At 49.5% G+C, this 19,853-nt stretch overlaps 1 protein-coding gene across 1 annotated transcript in view; it reads left to right on the top strand.

The window, feature by feature from the left end:
- Window positions 1–273: 273 nt before the first annotated feature.
- The window catches only part of LOC126525837 (fatty acid synthase-like), a 67,552-nt gene continuing 47,972 nt past the window's right edge, over window positions 274–19,853 (top strand). Inside the window, exons 1-9 of the mRNA XM_050173794.3 lie at window positions 274–406; window positions 1,717–2,043; window positions 3,752–3,952; window positions 6,831–6,953; window positions 9,511–9,744; window positions 11,575–11,876; window positions 14,610–15,002; window positions 16,858–17,047; window positions 18,435–18,664. Coding sequence (XP_050029751.2) covers window positions 274–406; window positions 1,717–2,043; window positions 3,752–3,952; window positions 6,831–6,953; window positions 9,511–9,744; window positions 11,575–11,876; window positions 14,610–15,002; window positions 16,858–17,047; window positions 18,435–18,664 — 2,133 coding nt within the window. The remainder of the gene's footprint in view (window positions 407–1,716; window positions 2,044–3,751; window positions 3,953–6,830; window positions 6,954–9,510; window positions 9,745–11,574; window positions 11,877–14,609; window positions 15,003–16,857; window positions 17,048–18,434; window positions 18,665–19,853) is intronic.

Here is a 19,853-nt window from a genome sequence, read left to right on the forward strand (position 1 = left end):
GGCTGTGGAATCTCTGTATATATTTTCCGCGGTATTTACGTAAGCGGTCTGTACTCCATTACGCAATGCCTCTATGACTGCTGGTATCTCTACTGAATCAAATGCTTTTTCGTATTCTATGAAAGCCATTTAGAGAGGCTTATTATACTCTGCGGAGTTCTCGATAACCTGGTTAATGACATAGATGTGATCCATTATAGAGTAACTTCTATCACTTGTAAGATAAGCAAAAAATGGCCGCACGTTTGTCTTTGTTTTCTTATCAGGCAAGCAATGGCCGAAGAAGATATAGTTATCACCGGCTTCTCCGCCTACTTTCCGCAAGCGGACCACCTTGTCGAGTTCAAGGAGAAGCTCTACGCAGGCTTCGACATGGTCACGGAGGACGACTCGCGCTGGCCTCCCGGTGAGTCCCGAGCAGACCTGTCCGATATACTTCGTTTGAACGAGAACTGCCTGATTGACGGACTGCTCGATCGATCGTCGACTGTAAACGTTGGCAAACAAGCACTACGTGTGTCCGACTTCTCCGCGACTATAAGTTGTTAAATCAATGAGGGCCGGCGACCGGTGAGGTCAAACATTCAAGCTACGTAGCGGTTTGGAGCCAAACACGGGGCTGTTAATTGCAAATTGGTCAATTGCAACTAACTAAATAAATAAATAAATAAATAATATGGAAATACATACAATTAGCGTAGTCTGACTTGCAGACCAGAAAAACTGTCTTATAGTATTTACAGACACTTGACAGCTAGCCACATTATACAAAAGACTAAAGTGTAAGAACGGCCATTACGCTGTACGACGAGGCTGGTGCACAGCATGCCTGTGGTGGCTGGAGCAAAGTGTCACGCCATCAGAACTAAGTCACTGTTATAAAACCTCTTTGTGACCCTCAGTACAGTATACTAAACATTGGCAATAATTCCATTCGCCGTTAAACCAGAAGGAATAACCGAAGGAAATACTTCTCACTTGAATCGGCTTAGATGGCACACCTATAATATCAGTGGTTTCTTTATATTCTTGCCGCCCTTCTCTAAAAAATATCGGCACTAATTTGTGTGGTACGGTTATATAGTCGCGGATGACGAAAAGCACCTGAGAATTTTTTTTTGGTTTCAAGTGCCGCAACATGACGCCACAATCTCGGAATGCAGCGTCAATGTATTGTCACAAATGTCGTATCTTCACCTATCCACCTATAGGTAAACGAAATCGGACTGTTAGAGAATGGTTGCTTTGTCCGCGATCATGCGGATGATGCTTTGTACAAATAACCACAGCAGAACCCGCTGTTTTACAAGCGTAAAAAATAAACGAAAGTGACTGAAATATACCTAGAACAAATATAAACGTAGAAAAACAACAAGTGTGCGCAAGAAATACGACCTAACAATGAAACATGTAGTTTTTTCTTAGTCCTGCCATCACTGTTCAGAAGGGGGACACCACACTCCTCGCGCAGTACCTGATCCTCCTTCCAGGTTGAAGGTCACTTGGCCCTATCTTTAGATGAGTGAATGAATGAACGAATGAATGAATGAATGAATGAATGAATGAATGAATGAATGAATGAATGAAAGAATCGTTACTACATCAAGCTTTATATTAAACGCGGTTTCGTTTTTTTTTTCAAAGCTCCACGCAGAGCAATACGTACCAACCGACAATGTATTCACACTTCTACCGTTATCGCCGCACATTTCGCAGGGCACCTAGGCTTGCCTGGAAGGCACGGCAAGATCCGCGACTTGTCCCGTTTCGACGCGCAGTTCTTCCAGGCTCACGCGAAGCAGGCGCACGTGATGGATCCCCAGCTGCGGCTACTCCTGGAGACATCGTACGAGGCCATCGTGGATGCCGGATATGACCCCGAAACCCTGCGTGGTCGAAATATTGGCGTCTTCGTCGGCGCCTCGAACTCCGAGTCGTCCGACGCGTTCAAGATGGACCAGAAAAAAATAGACGGCTATGCTATGCTCGGAGGATGCCGGGCCATGTTCTCCAACCGCGTCTCGTACTCGCTCGACTTCCACGGTAAGCAGCCTGCAGTTTCCACTGACTGACTGGCTGGCATGCAGGCAGGCTGTGCAGGCAGGAAGGCTGCGCAAGTAGGCACGCGGTGCAGGCAGGCTGCACATGCAAGCAATGGTCAGGCAGGCAGGCTGCGCAGGTAGGAAGTCCGGCTGAGCAGGCAGCCATGTGCAGGCTGGCTGCAGATGTAGGCAGGCTGCGCAGGTAGGCAGTCAGGCTGAGCAGGCAGCCATGCTGTGTAGGCAGGCTGCACATGTAGGCAGGCTGCACTAGTACGAAGTCAGGCTTAGCAGGCAGGCATGCTGTGCAGGCAGGCTGCACGTGTAGGCAGGTTGGTCAGGTAGGCAGGCTGCACATGTAGGCAGGCTGCATATGTAGGCAGGTTGGTCAGGTAGGCAGTCATGCTGTGCAGGCAGGCTGCACGTGTAGGCAGGTTGGTCAGGTAGGCAGGCTGCACATGTAGGCAGGCTGCACAAGCAGGAAGTCAGGCTGAACAGGCAGGCATACTCTGCAGGCAGGCTGCACGTGGAGGCAGGTTAGTCAGGTAGGCAGGCTGCACATGTAGGCAGGCTGCACAAGTAGGAAGTCAGGCTGAGCAGGCATGCTGTGCAGGCAGGCTGCATATGTAGGCAGGTTGGTCAGGTAGGCAGGCATGCTGTTCAGGCAGGCTGCACGTGTAGGCAGGATGGCCAGGCAGGCTGTGCATGAAGCAGGCAGCGCAGGTAGGTAGTCAGGCCGTCAGACTGAGCAGGCAGGCTACACATGTTGGCAGGATGGTCAGGTAGGCAGGCTAGTCAGGCAGGCTGCACAGGTAGGAAGCCAGGCTGAGCAGGTAGCCATACTGTGCAGGCTGACTTCACATGTAGGCAGGCTGCGCAGGTAGGCTGCACATGTAGGCAGAATGGTCAGGCAGGCTACGCATGTAGGCACTCAGTCAGTAAAGCTGAGCAGGCAGGCTGCACATGTATACAGGTTATTCAGACAGGCTGCGCGGGTAGGCAGTCAAACGGAGCAGGCAGGCATGCTGTGCAGGCAGGCTGCACATGTAGGAAGGTTCAGGCAGGGTGCGCAGGTAAGCAGTCAGGCTGAGCAGGCAGACATGCTGTGCAGGCAGGCTGCACATTTAGGCAGTATGGTCAGGCAGCCTGCGCATGCAGGCAGGCTGGTCAGGTAGGCAGGCTGGCCAGGCAGGCTGATCATGTAAGCAGGCCGCGCAGGTAGGCGGTCAAGCTGAGCAGGCAGGCATGCTGTGCAGGCAGGCTGCACATGTAGGCAGGCACGCTACGCAGGTAGGCAGGCCTTGTGAGATTCAATGTTTGGTTCCTTTACACTTTATTTCTCGTTTAACATTTAACTAGGGTATATTCTAACAGACACTGTTCACTGTATTAGTTAAGAGGCTTTGCAGTTCAAGTCAGTGACGTCACTGCGAGGCGGCACGAAAGTTTCAAGGAGTTGTCACTAGCCAACTTTCGTTATTGAGTTTCTTTCTGGCTTATCAAACCTACGCTTACCTTAACACGACCGCTCTGCTAACGCAAACAGATTAACATAATGCAGCTTAGCATAACACTCCTCTTCAGCGTACCTTTTCGCGAGCATTGAGTGAAGGGCAGAAAAACCGCCATACGTGGCCGCTGTTGAAAGCGCTCGACGAAGAACGGTGGGCGGTCAACGCAGCGCCGCTTCTTCTCTGTGTTTTCGCATGCAGGCCCGAGTCTCACGGTCGACACGGCCTGCTCGTCGACGATGACGGCTTTGCACGAGGCCGTGCTGGCTCTACGCTCCGGCCGCTGCGAGGCGGCCATAGTGGGAGGAAGCAACGTCACGCTGGATCCCACGGCTTCGGTGCACTTTCTCCGCCTTGGCACGCTGTCGGAGGAAGGGAAGTGCAAGGCTTTCGACGCGGGCGGTGAGTGGGCCACCTTGTAGAAAAGGCGAAGGCGCTAGAGAAATGTCCATGCATGAAGTATAAAGGGAAGCGGGGGGCCACGATGTTTCTTTTTTTTTTTTGTCACAACCTCATGAAGCCAACCGACCAGTGGGGGAGCGAGAAATTTTTTTTTCCGGGTGCTACGCACTTGACCGGGGGCGGATCAGGCGTGTGTGTCTGCGCGTCTTTTCATGGGAAGTATCCTCAGTATAAAGAAAATCGCGTGAGGGTGTAGGGTATGTGGTAAGACGTGCACGTGCCTGTTGTAGGCACGTGTACGAGGTACATTTAAGGTCCTTGTGTCTGAAACAAGATACAAAAGAAAAACCGTCTGACTTTCTTTTTTGTAACGCCTCGTGGCGTTTCTCTTCCGTGCACTTGCGGATAATGAACTATTTTTCACTTTCTCCTGAAGTACATCAGTCGTTATAGTGAGCGCCTATGATGTTCGTGTTATTTTGATTTAGTCTGTTCACTTACTGAACCAACTCGCTCGACAACATGTGTTGTTAGGCTGTAAGTCTTCCCTCTTAAGCATCTCTTGATTTCGAGGTTGTCTTTTTGGACGAGACGAGTTTTTTTTTCCTTTCTTACAGCACTGGGTCCGCCTCCCTCCATTGCCCAGCCTTCCTTTAATGTGCGCTGCCTTGGATCTAAAGCGCCGACGAATGAGTAACAACTCAGAGAGTTTTAGATTAGGGCACGCAAGCGGTTTGCGTACCCAGAACTAGGGGCCACGGTACTGCGCATGCGCAGACACGTATACCTGGGTCTCAACATGCGCAGTACCATCGCCCCTAGTTCTTGCGTACGCAAGCCGCTTGCGTCCCCTAACCTCATCATCATCATCAGCCTGGCTACGCTCACTGCGGGGCAAAGGCCTCTCCCATGCTTCTCCAATTACCCCGGTCATGTGCTAGTTGCGGCCATGTTGTCCCTGCAAACTTCTTCATCTCATCCGCCCACCTTACTTTCTGCCGCCCCCTGCTACACTTCCCTTCTCTTGGAATCCAGTTCGTAACCACCGGTTATCTTCCCTCCTCATTACGTGTCCTGCCCATGCCCATTTCTTTTTCTTGATTTCAACTAAGATATCATTAACTCGCGTTTGTTCCCTCACCCAATCTGCTCCTTTCTTATCCCTTAACGTTATATTAATCATTATTCTTTCCATAGCTCGTTGCGTCGTCCTCAATTTAAGTAGAACCCTTTTCATAAGCCTCCAGGTTTCTGCCCCGTACGTGAGTACTGGTAAGACACAGCTGTTATACTCTTTTCTCTTGAGGTATAGTGGCAACCTGCTGTTCATGATTTAAGAATGCCTGCCAAACGCACCCCAGCCCATTCTTATTCTTCTGATTATTTCAGACTCATGATCCGAATCCGCAGTCACTACCTGTCCTAAGTAGATGTAATCCCTTACCACTTCCAGTGCCTCGCTACCTATCGTAAACTGCTGTTCTCTACCGAGACTGTTAAACATTACTTTAGTTTTCAGCAAATTAATCTTTAGACCCACCCTTCTGCTTTGCCTCTCCAAATCAGTGAGCCTGCATTGCAATTGGTCCCCTGAGTTACTAAGCAAGGCAATATCATCAGCGAATCGCAAGTTACTAAGGTATTCTCCATTGACTCTTATCCCCCATTCTTCCCAATCCAGGTCTCTGAATACCTCCTGTAAACACGCTATGAATAGCATTGGAGATCGTATCTTCCTGCCGGACGCCCTCCTTTATTGAGATTTGGTTGCTTTTTTTATGGAAGCACTACGGTGGCTGCGGAGCCGCTATAGATATCTTTCAGTGTTTTTACATACGGCTCGTCTACACCCTGATTCCGTAATGCCTGCATGACTGCTGAGGTTTCGACCGAATCAAACGTTTTCTCGTAATCAATGTAAGCTATGTATATAAGAATAGGCTATATTCCGTACATTTCTCCATCACCTGATTGATATCGTGAATACGGTCTATTGTTGAGTAGGCTTTACGAAATCGTGCCTGGTCCTTTGGTTGACAGAAGTCTAAGGTGTTCCTGATTCTATTTGCGATTACCTTAGTAAATACTTTGTAGGCAACGGACAGTAAGCTGATCGGCGTATAATTTTTGAAGTCTTTGGCGTCCCCTTTCTTATGAATTAAGATTATGTCGGCGTTCTTCCATGATTCCGGTACGCTCGAGGTCATGAGGCATTGCGTATACAGGGTGGCCAGTTTTTCTAGAACAATCTGCCCACCATCTTTCTGCCTACCCCCTTTGCATAGCTCCCAAGGCTTTCTTTACTTCTGCCGGCGTTACTTGTGGGATGTCAAATTCATCTAGACTATTCCCTCTTCCATTATCGTCATGGGCGCCACTGGTACTGTATAAATATATATATAGAACTGAGCCCTATTATATCCCATTTAATGCCCGCTAATTCCTTCAATAGCACTGCTAGACTCGCCTCACTATATAACGTGCAGCTGCTGGGTACTGAGGGTCGGGGTTTGATTGTTGCATTCATATAGGAGGTTGTGGCCAAGTAGACTGCACTAGGGTGGCCAACCCTGCTCTGGCGAGGGAGTGCGCTACCGGTTCTGGTCACTGGGATCAGGCCGCACTCCAGGCCTGTTTATGCAATTTTATCAACACGCGGATTTTCTTCTTCTTTAATCCGGTGGAAAATTGCGTGTCACCGGGATTCGAACCGCGGTCGTCCTGCACGCGAGGCGGATGCTCTACCTCTACGCCACCGCTGCCATCATCCTAAACCATCATGCCCATCATCATCATCATCATCATCATCATCATCATCATCATCATCATCATCATCCATCATGCCCCTAACCCTGAAACTCTCCATTGTCATTCGCAGGCAACGGCTTCGCTCGCAGCGAGGCAGTGGGCGCCTTCTTTGTGCAACGGTCGTCCGAGGCGCGGCGCGTTTACGCCAAGGTCGTCAACGTCAGGGCTAACGCGGACGGCTACAAAACGGAAGGTAGGCGCCGTGCTACACAGCGTATTGCTGGGTAGTCTGCACATTCGCTAAAATGAGCTCGACGCGAGTTGTAGTTTGGGACTGACCCGCCCGTGGTTGCTCAGTGGCTATGGTGTTGGGCTGCTGAGCACGAGGTCGCTGGATCGAATCCCGGCCATGGCGGCCGCATTTCGATGGGGGCGAAATGCGAAAACACCCGTGTACTTAGATTTAGGTGAACGTTAAAAAACCCCAGGTGGTCGAAATTTCCGTAGTCCTCCACTACGGCGTGCCTCATAATCAGAAATTGGTTTTGCACGTAAAACCCCTTAATTTAATTTTTACTTTGGGACTGTGTGTATACGTCGTCCGCGGGTCAACCGGAAGAAAGCCTTACGTCCAAAACTGGCTAACGACTACGCTGCAGTTTTGGAGCAGGTGCGAACAAAAAAAAAAAAACGTGTTTGTTAAGCGTGACGAACTGAAACTGTTAAGAAGCGTATACCGCGTGCCTGAACATGGACCTGTTTTACGATGTGGTTGGAGCAATTTAGGCCCTCGTTGCGGCCTAACCAAACCTAACCCAACCTAACTTCTAATTTTCACGCACCGTTGAAGCGCGCCGATCGTGCTGCGACCGTCGCGTCGTACGGATAAACATTTCCGGTTGAACTGCGCGACGCCGCAAAGATAAACAAAGCCTTACTCCAGCGTCGTGGTACATATATGGCTCGTCGTTAGGCTGAACATCGGTATCTGCCTGCCGTGCAGAGTTGAGTTCAGTCACGGTGGAAACACAACCACAGTTAACTGCAACTGTAGTAACTTCACCTTAAGTAACGTTCGTTTCAACTTAATTCCACACGTAATCGGAACTTATGTGCATCGTTTCATGCAGGCATACGTAAAGGCGCATTTTTTTAAATACTGGCCTTCTTTTTATACTAACGATGAATCATTACCAGCTTGCTGTATTTTAATTCTGTCGTTCCAAGTTTTCCTGTCTGTGAACGTCGTTTATTTCTCATGTATTGAACTCAGACCCACTTTTTGTGTGAAGATAAGTTCACTTAACGTTCAAGCACTTCGACTTTTAGCCCCCCTTGCGGGTTTATTAGGGGGCTCTGCTTGTACCATGGGGAACACCCTCAACCTTAAGCGGTATGATCAAATCGACGATGGGACAAATTATGTTTTTTTTTCGCGACTTTCGTGGCAAGTAGGCCTAGTGATAGCTACGATAGACGACACGAAAACTGTACGGAATAAACTTTAATGGCTGTCGCGGTCAAACCATGGTATAAGTTATTTCAGTGTGCATCAGGTGGCCAGAATTAACACACAGTTTCAAACTACGGCTTCTTTCATAACCCGTTTAGTTTCAGCTCGCTGTCATGTACGTGTACGTACCAGCACCCATAGGCGTGTAAATAATTTATAGAGAGCGTAAACTAAAAACTTATGTTACGGTTATTACGACGGTTAGCGTGTCGGTTGTTTATGTGACGGTAATGTTTCTGCAAACATGCATGGGATATAGTTGTATTACAGTATAAACCCCATGCAAGCGATCTGGCACGCGACAAGCGACGCGATGGAGATGGCTGTCGCGTTCGCTCGTCGCCTACAAGTCGTGCCCCATGCGAGCGACGACTTCGAGCGACGTCTCCCCAGTGTTCCGGTATGAGGGCAGCAATATAGGCGCCGAAACTAGCGTGACGCGTGCTATATTAACTTAAGTTGATGTGTTTTACTGTAAAAATCAGCATAAAATATTTCTGAAAGTCTTGTAGTAGGTTCTTATCCTTGCACGTATAAATATTCAATCGTTTGCTCGTTCCGTGCGACAATCGGAAGTACTTGAGTTATGTACGTCCAGTTCCGGCTTCGCGCTATTGGCTAGTCGCTCATAGCACTTCCGGGCGACGAGCGACGAATTCTAGATTTGCAGAACCGAGCGATCGCGCGACAACACTGAGCGATCTGTTCACGTGACGGCGCGATCCGTCGCTCGTCGCGTACAAAATTGCTCTCATGGGGTTTAGCAATGCCGTCACTTAAATACATTTCCGAGACAGTCCCGCAATGCCGGTCTGCTTGTCTATACAGCCCCCTCGCGCCCCCTCCCTGGTCCGACCACTTCTCTGACCGCAGGCATCGCTGTTCTCGCCTCGAACCCCGCGTTTTACAACCTTGCGCACCGCCTCGAGACAGAGTAAAACTGCGTTTCGAAAAGCACGGTTTTCTCTCTGTTTTCCTGCCCCGAGTTGTCGAGGCACCCCTTGCGTGGAAACCGCTCGGGGTGAGTGTATGCGCGTGTGCGTGCGAGTTACTTCGCGTCGCTTACTTCTGATCCACACTGGCATATTTGTGGCCGTTGTTGGCGAGACCGGCTTTTTTCTTTTTCAGCGTGCGCGGCTGGAAGAGCTGTGTCTTCGGTCGCGTAATATTACATAAGTCATACAACATAGATTTCAGATGAGGACCTTTGGCTTCCAGACAGGCATGCTTGAACACACTGGCACGCAGCATCGTCTGCCACGGTACGTCTGCTTTCTTTTTCTTCCGGTTCCCGCAGGTATCTCCTTTCCCTCCACCGAGCTGCACGAGAAGCTTCTGCACGATGTGTACGCCGAGGTCAAGATTGACCCGAGAAATGTCGTCTACGTCGAAGCGCACGGCACGGCAACCAAGGTCGGCGACCCCCAGGAGCTGCGCGCCCTCAGCGCCGCCTTGTGCCAACCCGGGCGGGAGAAGCCGCTCAAAGTTGGGTCCGTCAAGAGCAACATGGGTCACGCAGAGAGCGCCGCCGGTAAGGGGCGGTTTCACCGCGTATTTGTAATGTGACGGTCGTTCTTAACCGACTGAGATATGCGTCGCGACTTGAAACCTATCTTTTTTTGTACAAAGATACCATTCCACGGTGATACGAGATTCCCGTACCAGGTTCTATTCTCTCCTTAGGTGTTTTTGCTGTCCCCTTTAATAGTTTCCCTTTCGACCTGGAGCCTCCAAGTACCGGTATGCGTACTCCGCCTAACTCGGATATACTCTTTCAGCTTGCGCTCCTTGGGAAGCTCTGATAATCCATGATGACAGGTAGCTAAGAACTGTTCATAAACCACAGAGTTCTGTCATGCAGTTTCTCAAATGTCATCTCTGAATTTGGTAGCTTCAAACAACGGTCGAAGTAAATGCTGACCCGTCTGCCAGTTATCGGCACCAGTCGTACATAACCTTTCACACACAAGTTTTCCTAAAGCAAAAAAGAGAAAAGGGATTGTGCTTTTGTAACGGAATCACATTGCAACAGGTGCCCAGTCAACAATCACAACTCTCGGTTAGCAACGTGATGAGGCGTCAATAAAAGTTGCAGCTAGGCCAGCCCGCGCGAAAATATCTATGGGCACCTTGCTGAGCTAAAGAGCGATAGGCGAAAGCTTATCTATGACTGCCTCTGTTGCTGTTGTCTGAACTGTTCTGCTAACGGACGCCGCCATGACCGCGAACATGGGATGCAAGCGCAGTGCCACCGGCTGTAATTGATCACCGCTTCCCTGCGTCCACCACGGACTGTGCACGGACACTCATGAGTCAATAAAGGCTTACGCCTTAATATCACTTTTCGTGGCTTAACGTGCTCGCTGCGCGTGTCCCCGAAATGCGCAGCGACAGCACAAAATGCAGAAAGTGATTTACTAAAGGTGTCCAAAGATTAAGTATACCCAAGAAAGGGTAAAAAAGATGAACTTGGTGGCATGTGCTACACCGTTGGCCCAAAGGAGATGGTCATTTCATAACCATCACCATTACCACGAAGTTATCACATCATCATCATCACGTCTAGCCGCTGCACCATGGAGGAAGCACCATGGACGCGATTGAAGCCGAAATCTGCTATGCTAGGGGTGGCCCAACACGTTATCGCGCGTCAAAGTGCGCGGCTGATTGTAATGTTCCCGCTCTGCAGGCAGAGCTCCAGCAGGTCAGCTGAACAAACTCGCCCCGAATAATATCTACTGGCATAGCTACTGGGAACCAAACGTCTCAGCGAATCTTGATTCTTGCTCCGCGATCTCCACGCAAGAGGTCACTTGTTGGGCCACCACTATGGCTTCATGGAGCGTTCGCTTGCCAAGGCTGGCTGCGTGACGTAATACTCCCTCCTATATTTTTCCTTCCTCCATGCCCTGCACATATCCTGTACGGTGCTCTATATTAACGCTTCAAGGAAGCCCTCTGCTTCCTCTGACCTTGGTCTGTGAGGAATGCAGAGATTTCTGTGATGAGAGCAAGAGAGGAAAGGCAAGGTGGTTCATCGAATAAACCTTTCCGGTTTGCTACCCTGCATGAACGGGAAGGGGAGGGTGAGGAATCAGCGCATCTCTCAGACGTCCTCAATACATGTGTGGGAAATGCGCACGGCCATTTCTTCCTCGGCTAGCATTGTAATCCTCTAAGTGCACTGGAGATAGGCGCCTTCGTCCTGCAGTGGACATAGAATAGTATGCTTCTGCTGCTGGTGCTGCTGCTGCTGATGATGATGATGAAGGGCACCGCAGGCGCGTCCTTTAAGGGCTTCTGTCCTGTACAAATTGCTAAATGCTGTTTTACACTGTGTGTGGTCGTCATCTCGTTCCAGGAATCCCTTCGGTGGCCAAAGTGATACTGGCCATGGAGACTGGCACCATCGCGGCCAACCTGCACTTCGAGGAGCCGAACCCCGACATCCCGTCGTTGCATGACGGCAGCATCGAGGTCGTGGACAAACCGACGCCCTTTCCCGGTGGCCACGTCGGTATCAACTCGCTCGGAATCGGCGGCGCAAACGTACACACCATCCTAGAGCCGAACCCGAGTCCGCACGCGGACAGCATTCCGCGGCAGCAGCCGGAACTGCCGAGGCTGGTACTTATGGCTGGGAGGAACGAGGATGCCCTTTTGGTGAGCGGCCTCTTAACGCAAAAAAAAAGCCCGAACGACATTCCACATCACGGGCGATTTTTATGTCACGAGCATGGAGCTGCACTTTTTTTTTTTCTTGCGCAGCAGTTCTGGTTCACCTTCTGAGACGACCGGGGAGGAAATTTAAAACGAATCAGAAAGAAATAGAAAAAAAAAAAATAGCACAGTACACAATTCGTGGGTTTCGTTATAGATATGACATGAAAGCTTAAGTTTGGTTACAAGTTGAGTTACTGAAGTGTCCGGAATAATTAGAATTAATCAGACATCACTGATTACCGCACACCAAAACACCCATCGTAATTAGTAACGTCACACACGAGAAGGTGGCGTGATATTTAACCGGCAAATTAATGGAGAACAATTTCCTGGCATAGGCTGAACATAGCAGAGCGGATGTGATCCCACTCCCTCCTGTCTCGCCTCTCTCCTGGCGCTCACCTGCTCGCTCGCTCGTCCGCTTGCTCGCAACAGTTGCGCGCACTCATTACGTGCTCTGACGTCAGCACCGGAGAGGGCGCGCAAGGTGCGCTTCGTGCGCCGCTCGCGAGGGGGCTACGCCTCGCCAGGTGGCGCGCGCTGGACTTCCTCCTTAGTGTTCCTGTATATGCTCCCGCAGGGAGCAGAGTTGCGCATACCTTTTACGGCGCCGCTCGCGCCGCTATTGGCCGAGCGCAAAAAATGACGTCAAATGATCTGCTCCGATGCGAAGCCAACTTTACGGGCGCATCGCCGACTCATGCGAACTCGTCGTTTCCGTCAGTACCATCGCCATTGCAATCAGTGGACCGTCGATCGTGCGTTCAGAGGAGCAGCTAGAAGCTCTTGCATCTTGAATCTTTTTGTATTTGCAGATTCGCTGCTACTAAATAGTAAGCACTACTAAATAGTAAGTACTACTAAATAGTAATAGTAAATAAAAGTAAGCTTTGCTTAAAATGTGCACATGTCAACATTTGAAATGCGCTTAAATCTGTGTCTGCACCACATGTATCGAAAACGTGCAGCTGTTGTGAACGATAGTTAGTGATAAATGGCGCTCTGTTAACGGTCACTGACATAACTGCGGGCATGATACCTCTCTTGGCGACGGTCATTAATCGGCTGGTTTCGGCAGCCAAAATGCGCTAAGTGTCCACCTTACGTGTGTGAAGTTTTAAACACTCTTTAACACATTTCTTGCTTTCTGACCATGATAAGGCAACTTCATATGCATGCTGAAAATCATTGCACCGCTTTTTGTGGCAACGTACTGCGCGTTTGCGAGCGAACTTTGGAGCTGTTCGAGCCACGGGAGTATTTTATTTTGGGGAATCGAAGGCGGTCCCACCCCATATTTGTACGTTCGTGTGTGTGTTTGTATATGCGTGTTCACATAGGTACATACAAAGTTTCGGTTGGTTGGAAGCCCACCCCCTCCGGCTGCACGAATGACTCGTTCGAGCGTAGCCTGTATTAACAAGTGCCCTTTGCGAAGCGCCTGCAAACAATTGGCGCTTGTAGCTCGCGACCACCAGAGAAAAAGGCGGAACACCGCGCGGCATTTGGCTCCTGCGCGCGCGAGGAGTGGCTTCGCTGCAGAGCTGGATCACGGCGGCGGAACTATGCGCAACTCTGCTCCTTGCGGGAGCATATACAGGAACACTATTCCTCCTGGGCTTTATTCCTCCTCGCCCGCATATCGTGCCAGGGGAAAGACGTTCGCTCGCTTAACCTAAAGAACATCAACGCCGAGGTGCGAATGCCACTAAGAAAGAGCTAGGTCAAAGATTAGGGTCGCCTGCCATTTTTGTTTCACCTTCATGCATGACTATGGAGCAGTTCTAAGCAAAATTAATTAGTATTGTAATTAATTATTGATTGGTTTCCTCAACTACCCGAAACGTAAGACTCAGTCCAGGATACAAAAAAATAATAGTAAGGTAGCTGTAGGCTTTCTGTCACGTTTTCCGTGTCTAAATTAGAATTTGGAGGTATCAAAATGAGCGTATCAAAAATGATACGTTGGGCTTTCTGGCGTTTAAACAGTACGTTTTTTTTCCTGTGCAATAATTTGCCAGTTTGGAAAATATATCACCGCTGAATAAAAATGATCAGATTCTGTAACCAGTGCTTAACGCCCAGTACCTGAGGCCCTGTACCTGAAGATCTTGTCACGTGTTCAATGCCCCCACATCTGCGGTGGATGCTCGCCATCTGCTGTGGCTGTATGCATGTGTTTAATATGTTATGTAGCAAGCGACGCGGACAAATAATAATTATGAGACAATAACAAGGGTACACTAGCGTAAAATGGTCGACAGACATAAACACAAAGCAAACAAAGTCGAACGCTTGTACATGCGATCGTATCTGTTACGCTAGTATACCATAGTAAGAATGCAAGCCCAACTATTGTAACAGTCTTAAACGGCACTTAATCAGAAGAATGTAAGTCAATCATGTAGGGTCGGTGGAGAACTGAGGTGAACCAACGAGCCCAACTTAACAAAATCTGTTTATTTAAAGAAATAAAGCATTAAACGATTACTTGAATTTCAACCGGCCTCTTACCCAGCCCGAACTAAGATAACAACGAAACTTGTGAAATAGATCACACAACATGCACATTCTGATTCGTAGAGCTGAAATGTGTTGCTCCGAAGTCGACCAGCAGCGGAATTCTTGGTCGCTGTGGTTCCCGCCTTTCCCCAACACGTCCAACTTCTGCAGCGCACGCTGGAAAGGATGGTGGCCGAAGGACCGTACCCGGACTCCGCGTACGCCCTCCTGAACCGCGTCGGACAGCCCAGGGCGAGACAGTTCCCGTACCGAGGCTACGCCGTGGTTCCCGTCGGAGAGTCCGCTGTCCCGGAGGTCGTCAAGGTGGTCGACCGGGTGCCGCTCGAGAAGCGGCCCCTGTGGTTCGTCTTCACCGGCATGGGCTGCCAGTGGAACGGCATGGCGCGGCAGATGATGCACTTCGACCCCTTCGCCCGCTCTATCCGCACGTCGCACGAGATGCTGCTCGAGGAAGTCGGCGTCGATCTGATCGACCTGGTGACGAGCGACGATCCCCGGGATCCTACCATGGTCTCGCCTTTCGTCGCCATTGCGGCGATACAGGTGCGTATCGTGCCGAACAAGACAGCGGGTTCGCACGAAGGGGGAGCCAAAGAGATCAACCGTCAGCGAACGGGAGAAGCATTGGCGTGGAGCCAAAGTTTTCAGCACTTGCCTTTAGGAGGACATATCGGCGTTGCTGGAAAGTCGGCCACGGGCTGTGACTTCTCTTGTTCGCTGACTGTTGATAACGTCAAGCTCGCATGCCCGTTACACCTGTTGCGCGCAGTCTCGGACAAATGGAACCCAACGGGAAAGTACACAAAGCAGAACGCACTTCAGTTATTCCAGATTGTCATTTCGTACTTTGCAGGTGTACGGTCTCCAAAGTTGGTGCAAGCTGCCGACTATACAAGCAGAAATCATGCCGACATCACGCAATAGTGGTGACGGCTGGCAGCAACAAAAGAATGCGCTCCAATTAGCCCTAACTTGTTCGCGCTGCATTCTATGATGCAGTAAACGACCCTGAAGGGCGTTGCACTAACACGCTCTAAGAAATAATAAAAAAGGTCCTGTGAAGTGGAGCTTAGATCGGTAACGGGAAAGAGAGTAGCATTGATCAACGAAGCCATTAATCTAGTATCGCAAGTTGGTGATTCACGAAAAGTGTCGATTTTTACTAGCACGGGCTGTTGTACATAACGGAAAGCCACGTAGTCGTGCCGTGTCACCTACCAGAACTTGAATGTCTGGGTGTTTGTGTCTAAAACGGTAGTGGCGACCCCGCTGTCATGGCCCCGCAGAACGGCGTAAAACCTGCGCTCTCGAGCTACGTGATTTGAAAATGGCGAAGCTGGCCACTACTATAGAGTGGCATATACAATGCTACAGTTGGAAGACAGTATACATTTTACTGGGCGAGATGAACAGCTAGATTAATATGCGGAACCCAATCAGCGACATGTGGAGCAAGGATGCGCTGTCTCGTTCAGCCCCTATAGCAGCTTAGCGTGGAAGCTTGGGTTTGTTGGTGGTTCATTGTAATAAGGACACGGCGCAAAAAAGACAAGGACATGAGAGAGCGACATGCAATAAACTGAATAGATGAATAAACTGTTGTAACTCAGCACTGTGTGCATGTAGCTCTCTCGTGTCCTGCTATGAGGCCTTTTTGCCTCATAGCAGGCACCAGTTAATTCTGCACATCGAAAATTTAGCTTCACCACATTTCCCGCATCTCCACAACTGTCAATTGTTAAGTGGAGTTTTGTAAAGTTTACAGAATGCGTACTGAATTAGATAACTTTCTACAGGAAAGTGAGATCGGCTATTCCGTGTCGCACAATTAAGAAGTACCTATCCAGGCACTTGAACAAGTATGCCTGATGTCAGACACTGTGAAAAACAACGAAGCAAGTGAACCCGGTACGTGACAGCATGACAACCAGAGCAAGCATCTAGCCGTCTACATTCCAACTTGTTTCGCTCAGATACGTTGCAGACTTATTCAAACCTGCAGCATATGTACAATCAGAAGTGTTCTAAATATGTGTGCGACACGTTTTTAATATCACTAATTTCGTCGGTGCTCTTGATTTTGATCCACTATTCTGGCGTGACACCATTGCTCACACGACGCGCGAAGGAGGGGACATATAGTGGCGATTTATGGCGCCGACAATCATCTCGGTATATGAGGTGAACATTTCTGTTATGCTGTGCACCCGCGTGACTTGCTTGAGCGCTTCGCTTACAATACTAGTGACACCCTAATCGTTTGCTATGAGTAGTGGCGGAACTTATTTCCTGGCTTTTGCCACCCTGACGAAGATAGCGGATGCCCAACTGCCGCAATTCTACGGATGAGTGTATCATTCAGCAAAGCGCCATTTCTGCCACTGCACCTCATTCATAGGTGGCGCTAGTGGACACGCTTCGAGCCATGGGGCTGCAGCCAGACGGCATCTTGGGCCACTCGGTCGGCGAGATTGGTTGTGCTTACGCCGACGGGGGCCTGACAGCCAAGCAGGCAGTCCTTTGCTCTTACTGGCGTGGGCGCTGCACTGAATTGGGGAACCTGCCTAAGGGTTCTATGGCGGCCGTGGGTAAGTGTCCACGTCACGCTTCAGCGATTCAAACTCAATAGAGTAGTCTACACTTGATGACTTTTTTGATGACCACTGTCGAGCGACATGGAAGGATTGTGCGTGGAGCGCAAACTAACATTGTGGCACATTTCGAGGGCGAGTGCTTGTGAGACTGCAGCAGCGCTGTAGCTTCTATATGCTTCCTGACCAGTGACTACAGCTTCAGTTCCGTAAGTTCCTTAATCTTGGCCCTTGCGATGTTAACTGGGTCTAACGATATGCCGACTTAGCAAAAGAAGTCGCTGTCGGAGAAGGGCTGATCTCCATGTCATGAGTGATGCTTCGTGAAGTGATAAGATTACCTTTGTACTATCTAGTGACTATAATTCTTGACCTTTACCTTTGTTGAAAAGCTGCGCGCTCAGTAAAATACTTAGTTCAAATGTAGAGTTATGTTGCTACCTTCGTACCCTTTTCAGAGTGTTTGTACCTCCACGTTGCAGAATGCCGTGACCATCAGTCGAATAAAGAAGTCACCGAAGAACTAACTGTTGAATTCCCTCAGTGACAACACTCTGCCCCTGTCTCGCGTAGGCCGAGCATGCGATATATTGACCGCAAATATCATAATCTGATCACTCTGCTGCCGTCGACAGCGTCTGCCTCCACTTGGCATCTGTCATGGCCCATCACTCAACTACCGCTCACACGTTCTATGCACTTTGTATAAGGAAACAATCTACCCCTTAAAACCAGTTAGACTTTTATAAGGTCCTGCGATAAACTGGCGAGGCAAATAACTTACTTTATCAATCATAGTAGGTGAAACGTCTGTAAGAGTAGTTTTCGTATCTCCTCAAGATGAAGAGATTGACTTTTTGCAATGTAATCATTAGCTAGCGTTGGTAAGTTAGGGTGACAATGTGCGCATGCTAAAACCGCAGTTTATGTTTCAATAAAGCAACAGTTAGAAGTATACCGCACCACCTTGTGTGTTCGTCGTATTTCTGTCTGCGTGTCGTCGCTCACACGCTAAATAATGAGACCCTCAATTAGACTGTCACCCATTCATTAGAGCACAAAGCGGGGCGTGTTATGTACGAAGACAAACAAAGAAATAACGGGATAAACTTGCTGTTAATTCAATATACGCAAGAAGGTGCGTCTATGGTCCCTTTGCTTGTGCTTGTGCGCACATGACTGTATTTTCCTGCCCTAATGAGTCATCAAAAAAAAAAGAAAGCCCCAAATGGCAACAGTTGGCACCTATAGTCGTGTTTGGTCCCTAATTCACGCGGCGCTCCTTAAATGTCGATGTTAAGCCTGGCACGGAACAATGGCGTTTTACTTCCTGCCCGCTCCGAGCGATGGCGCGCTGGTGGATTCGAAACTTCCGCTTTCCCAGGGCTGACGTGGGAAGAGGCGGCGAGGCGTTGTCCGCCGGACGTGTACCCCGCGTGTCACAACGCCGAGGACTCGGTGACCGTGTCGGGCCCCGCCGAAGCCGTCGCTAAGATGGTCGCCGAACTCAAGGCCGAGAACGTGTTTGCCCGCGAAGTGAACAGCCTGGACGTTGCCTTCCACAGCCCGCACGTCGACAGCATCGGCGCGGCGATCCACATGGCTCTGCTGAAGGTAAGACGACGCAATGTGTTGTGCAGAGCCGGCTGACTGTCAGTGCATTTCCAGCGAAATTTTGAGGTTCGCTGCATTGGGCGTGGGCACATGGCAGCGTAAACCTATAAGATCTCGTACGCGCTCGTAGAACAAAAGCTGGTGGGAGATTTTTGAATGATCTGTAGCTGCGCAGGTAGTACGACAGAAAGCCTACCGAGATGTGAAACATTGCATGCAGGGAGTGAGTGTACCCTGCCCACAAGAAGAAAGAAGGAGGATAATGCAGACCATCTCCTGTGTTTGCTCTTGATGTATACACTCCAATCTCCTACTCCTATCTCCCTGACTCAGAGCTGGGTCTTCTCGGTCACTGGTACAAAATAAAGTTCGCGCGGAAGACGCTACCTGCCTGTGCTCCAGTTCCAGAGATTCTATATACAGGTCCACCTAACTTCTGAGAGTGATGTGCGTTGCACCTGCGTTGTTCCCACACTTCACGCTCGTTGGGTTACGCGGTAATTTCTATTCGGTTCCCCCCCCCCCCCCTTTTTTTTCCCTTGCCGCGCAGGGTGGCAAATAGGAATTCTTTCTGCTTACGCACCCTGCCTCCCCTTTCTCTTATACTATTTGTGGGTCTATTTTTCATTTCTTATTTAGATTATCATTCTTTGGGAACTTCAGGAACCTTTCAGTACGATGTTTCCAATTCACCTCTTTCACACCAACTTGGGTCACAGGGTACCCTGCTACAAGGTATGTGCCCGAATAGGCAATTTGAGGATAGACAGGTTGGGTCATTGGGCATCACATGCAAGTAGCTATGTGAACATTCTTGGCCAGTTCTCCAGAATTGGCTGGTGCCACTGGGTATGGGCGCCTGGATTGACAAGCAGAACAGGAGGCAAGAAGTGAACAAGTTGGCAACACTAACATTGAAAATGTCATGCTACAGAGAAATGAGAAAGTCGGCATCAAAAGCACCGGAGTTGGGAGAAATAGGTGCAGTGAATAGAATGGGGCCAGATGCGTGCATTGAACGAAGAAAGTGAAAAAAAAAACTTTAAGATCAGCGCTAAGGCCCAGTAAAGAAGAGCGCTTGCCCCGCTAAGGCCCGTTGTTGATCCGCCGAGTCCGAGGGAAGCCATGCACTCCAGGAGGGAGCGTTGAGAGAGAAATGAAGATGATGTCGGTAACAGAAAAATTGAAG

The sequence above is a fragment of the Dermacentor andersoni genome, chromosome 8 (genome assembly GCF_023375885.2).
Source record: "Dermacentor andersoni chromosome 8, qqDerAnde1_hic_scaffold, whole genome shotgun sequence".
NCBI lineage: Eukaryota > Metazoa > Arthropoda > Arachnida > Ixodida > Ixodidae > Dermacentor > Dermacentor andersoni.